The following is a 5,284-nucleotide window of genomic DNA, read 5'->3' as shown; positions in this document are numbered from 1 at the left end:
CGGCAGCCGAAAACCGTATACCCTAGCCTGCCGTGCAGTCTTTCCAAAAACCGGGGCTTTTTTAAAATACCACAGGACACGGGAAAAATTGTTAAAAATCTGGACGTTTGGTCACCTTACAGACTTACAGGTTCCTAGTGGGGCTGTAACAGGAATACTACATTACCACAGTGAGTGGCGCTTACAAATCAGAAAGTTATTTTCTCACCTTTCTGGAGGCTGAAAATCCAAATCCAAATCTTGGCCATGCTGATTCTTTCTTTGAAGGTAACCCTTGCTATTCCTTGGCTCTTTGACTGGTGGGCATCTTCATCTGGTGACTGTCTGACTGCATTACTACTGCCCTCCCACCCATAGTCTATGGGTATATCTCTGAGGCTAGGATACCCTTTGTAAATTCACAAGCTTTGCTCTTGATTTAGAACCACCTTATTCTGGTATGATTAACAGAGAATATTCTCTTCCCAGGATTATACCCTCAGATATTGGAGTTAGAATTCCAACATATATTTTGGTGTTGGGGAGCAAACTTTTAGTGCATAAATACAGAAAAATTTACGACTCTTGTGGTTTAATTTCAGTGGGCATCTGTGAGTAGCAATAATTTGTTGCCTAATCCTATATCTAATTTTCCAAATAAATGTTTTAATTCTCTTAGTTGACTAATTTTCTTTTCTTAATATTCTAGCTCCCTATCAGTGTCAGCATACATCACTGAAAAGATAAATTTGAAGACATGTTTTGCTGAAAAGACAACTGAGAAAAATCATTTTCCGAATGGGATGAACACGCGCCAGCTAATTGACTACCTACTACAATTTGAATGTTAACGTTACCCACCTGGTACTGTTTCCTAGTGATGTACCTGTTCTCACAATACCCTGTTTCAGTGTGCTTGTCTTGACTAAAGAATTCAAAGTGGAGTACCGTAAACTTGATATGGATAATAAAAAAAAAGACAAGGACAAATCGGACGATAGAATGGCACGGCCCAGTGGTCGATCGGGGCACAGTACTCGAGGGACTGGGTCTTCCTCCTCTGGAGTCTTAATGGTTGGACCTAACTTTAGAGTTGGGAAAAAAATTGGATGTGGCAACTTTGGAGAACTACGATTAGGTAAGACTATTTTATTTTTTACACAATGCTAGAAATAAACAATCGAACAAAAGATACTTAAAAAAGGAAAAGCATTTGGTTATTGTTTACTTGTGTAGTTGTTGTGGTCATTTTAAAGAGTAAAGATGTTGGTGTCATGGTGGCATAATGGGTTACAAGGTGGGCTGCTAATTGTAAGATCATCAGTTCGAAACCACCAGCTCCTCTGTAGGAGAAAGAAGAGGGTTTCTACTCCTGTGAAGAGGTACAGCCTTAGAAAGCCAATGGGGCAGGTCTGTTCTGTTCCATCACGTCACTGTGAGTCAGAATTAATTAGATGACGGTGAGTGAGTTAGTGTGAGAAAGATGTTGGAAATGTCTTCTTGTATTAAAAAAAAAAATGGAATTCTTTCCTATAGGACTGTCTACTTGAGGTAACGCTCTAGAATCTTAGAGTATAAGGATGTAAAATTTAAAAGCTCAGATGCCTGAAATAGTGACCAGAAATCCCTGTGCTCCATTAAAGCCTTTGCTGTGTCCTCACTTAGTGACTGTCTCATTATCTGATGTTTCATTTGACTCTTTCATCATGACAGTAGTAAAAAAATCTACTCAGCTATTTTTTGAATTACCCCGAGTTGCCTCCCCAAGGCCAATTCATGGTCGGCAGAGCTACCCAGGTCAGCTCGGCTAGCACCCGAAGAACCAGCATTCCAGGAAGGGTTTTGCTCATCCCATTCCAACCGTCCGAGCTACCGTTGCAGCTCTTCATGAAAAAGAGGTGACTGAAATGGATTTTGAGAGAGTGGGCCCCAAGGGGCTGGAGGGACCCTGGATGAGGTGGGCGCAGGGGAAGTTGCTGCTGCTGCTCTCCTCAGGTGCCCTAAAGGGCCCCAGTCTTAAGGCAGGAAGGGCCCTGGGGGTAATTTGGGGGCTGCAGCAGAAACCTGTTCTCTGTCCCTTCTCCTCCGTGACCCAGGCTGCTCATCTGCTTTTGCAAGCAGCTGTGCCAGTCTCAGATTCCAAGCACATGGTTCGTTTCCGTGGGATCCCTCCCCAGCATGTGAGTGGCAACACGAAGCTGGGAAAACTGAGGGGGTGGCTGCACGGGGTATAAGCATGAGCAGCAATTCCGATCAGCTGTTAAGATACTTGGTCCCCACTGTTTGCCTGAGCTTCTTCTAGTCCCTGGGCCCCAGGCCCACTTGGTGCTGAGGCATAGATGTTCTAAGGCAGCGGTTCTCAACCTGTGGGTTGCGACCCCTTTGGGGGTCGAATGACCCTTTCACAGCGGTCGCCGATTTATCACAGTAGCAAAATTACAGTTGTGAAGTAGCAACGAAAATAATTTGATGGTTGGGGGCGTCACCACAACATGAGGAACTGTATTAAAGGGTCGCGGCATCAGGAAGGTTGAGATCCACTGCAGGGCTTTGGCTTTGAGGCTGCCTCTGCACCTTTCTCATCCTTGCAAACTGCACAATTTTCATAATGGCCTGAGTCTTAGGAACCTAACCATGTTGGAAAGTGAGGAATGGGTATATTTATTAGGAATGGTATTCAGGCAGTCTTTTTTTTTTTTAAGATTTGAAGACATTTACTAACCGATCACTTTAGAAACATGTAGCTTAAAATGGGGAAGAAAAAAGAACAAACAAGCAAACCCACTGCCATCAGGTCGATTATGATTCACGAAGACCCTCTAGGACAGAGTAGAACTACTCCTTAAAGTTTTTGAGACTCTATGTCTTTACGGGAGTGGACAGTCTCATTTTTCTTTATGGGATGGAGGGTGGGTTTGAACTGTTTAATTTGTGGTTAGGAGTCCAACACCGAAGCCACTACTCTACCAGAGTTCTGTTCTGGGGCTTCAAAGTCAAGGTAATATACTCAAAGTACAGAAAGCAAGTGAAATTTGCATTTTTGTAATTAACCTCTTACTCTTTCTAGCAATATGTCTGGGTTGGGACTCAGGAATCTCCCTTTTAACAAGGAACTCCGATTATTCCCTCAAGTATTATTAGAATTAAGGCGATTGGTGGCATAGTGGTTAAGTATTAAGGTGCCAAAAGGTCAGAAGTTCCTTAGGCTACTAGCCACTCCACAGGAGAAAAGACGTGGTGATCACCACCTGTCAAGATTACACTATGAAACCCTATGGTTAGTGCTTCTACTCTGTCACCGGGAGTCTCTGGGAGTTGTAATCAACGCAATGCCACACTGCACACAGCAACAATAACATTCTTATAATTAAGCAGTATTGGGAAACACCAGTCTGAGTTTTCATCCAACATTTAAAGCAAAAGTTGCTTGCCAGTTGTCACGTAACAATTTAATGACACACTCAGGGCCCAATCCATATTTTTAAACTTTTAGTAATAGATGTGACTGTTTCCATGTAAAGGAAACAAGGGTGAAGAACGACATGAGTAGAGGCCTGCGGACTAGCACATTGAGGACTTTGGCCTGTGGACCAGAGTGGGAAATGTAAAAGTAAGAAGGACAGAACATAGCTTCAAAGTTTTTCTTTGAGCTAACCCTGCTGTTATAAATAAATCCAGTTCTGTGTTTGCATACTCAAATACTTTATTTCGTAAAGCACTCTTATAGTGTCTTCTTTATTTGATAACTATTTTGTATAGTTGAGATAAATTAAATATTTGAATTAAGCAAGTCAATAGAGGACAGTGACATACTTTGTACATAGCTGTAACATGATGTGGCTGGCAGACTATTTTAATAAGGATTCATATATTTTAATAAGCTGATGTTTACTTTTTACTATTCAGTGATATTTTTCTAGATACTTTGAAGTTCTTAAACTTTGGAATAAGAATAAATAGACTTTATTTGTCCAATCATGAGCAGTATCATTCATCCATTTATCCATCTAATTTTTCCATCATGTACCAGGTATTATTAGATACTTATAATATGTTGGTAAAGAAAAATACTTGGCCCTTGCTGTCACAAAACGTATAGGTCAATTGACCACTTGAGGTCTTAATATCCTCTACTTTAAATTAAATGGGATTTTTCCACTCCTAGCTTATTATGAAAATTAAAATGAGATTTTAATGCAAACGGCCAGTAGCACATCTGCAAATGTCAGTAAAATAATGAACCGTTTCTTGGAAAAGATATGGAGATGTTTCTCTCTTTTTGGTATATATCTTTTAATTCACATTAAATTAATATAAATTATATCTGTGTGCGTGTATATATATATATATTTATATATACCATCTCTTTTATTCTTTTTCTGTATATGATTATAGTACTTTGACCAATTTTTATCCAAAATTGGTATTATGTAATTTCAAATAAACTACATATTGATAAGCATATTCCATTTTGGCCAGGACAATATGAGAAATTATGAGGAGGGGAACTTTTAAGAATTTCTAGATATATGGAATTAGAAGATTATGGAATTTTTCCAGAAATTTTTTGAAGTCCCCTCACATATACCATTACTGAATCTATATTAGGGACTTCAAAAAGTACATGTACAAATTCCATTGTCTTTTAATTCCATTTGTCCACACTGTTTGAATCCCTCTTATCTATACCATAGAAAACTCACTTATTGCCATCAAGTCGATTCCACCTTAGAGTGACCATTTAGGTTAGGGTGGAACTGCCCCTGTGCATTTCGGACAATAACTCTATGTGACAGTAGAAAGCCTCCTCTTTGTCCTGTGGAGTACCTGATGGTTTCACCTGTGAACTTTGTGGTTAGCAGTCCAACAACACATCATGCACTATGTCACCAGGCTCCCTCCAACATGCCATGTATTGAAAAATGTAATAAACACCTTTCTCTTTTGCAGTCTGAAAGTGAGCAGAAAGAGGAGTAAGAAGCTAAGTTGCTAACTTAGGTCTACATCCACCTATCTAATTTACTTTTCTGTGGGTGTTATATATGTAGACATACACGTTGTATGTATATGAATATTAAATTATTTATATGGCCATATCTTTATAGCTGCATATGTGTCTTATGTATGTGTCAATATACTTGAAGATACATAATAAAATTTGATTCTCATTTTCCATCTTGCTTTTTTTCCAACTACTAAATAAAAGGTAATTGTTGTTGTTGCTGTTTTGTTGTACATTGTTGCTTGGTTTTGCTCTGTCTTGTTTTTGTGCATGTTGTTGTCTCCGCAGGTCTGTCTGGATAGG

The 5,284-nt window shown here is 39.6% G+C and overlaps 1 protein-coding gene across 1 annotated transcript in view; it reads left to right on the top strand.

The window, feature by feature from the left end:
• The first annotated feature begins 697 nt into the window (after nucleotides 1-697).
• CSNK1G3 (casein kinase 1 gamma 3) overlaps nucleotides 698-5,284 on the top strand; it is a 108,511-nt gene continuing 103,924 nt past the window's right edge. The window contains exon 1 of the mRNA XM_045285052.1: nucleotides 698-1,117. Within this exon, the coding sequence (XP_045140987.1) occupies nucleotides 940-1,117 (178 nt within the window). The 5' untranslated portion in view covers nucleotides 698-939. The remainder of the gene's footprint in view (nucleotides 1,118-5,284) is intronic.

This window comes from Echinops telfairi, unplaced genomic scaffold (genome assembly GCF_000313985.2).
Source record: "Echinops telfairi isolate 266 unplaced genomic scaffold, ASM31398v2 ScPeMD7_7469;HRSCAF=8507_1, whole genome shotgun sequence".
Taxonomy (NCBI): domain Eukaryota; kingdom Metazoa; phylum Chordata; class Mammalia; order Afrosoricida; family Tenrecidae; genus Echinops; species Echinops telfairi.
This window is presented reverse-complemented; position numbering and strand designations above follow the sequence as displayed.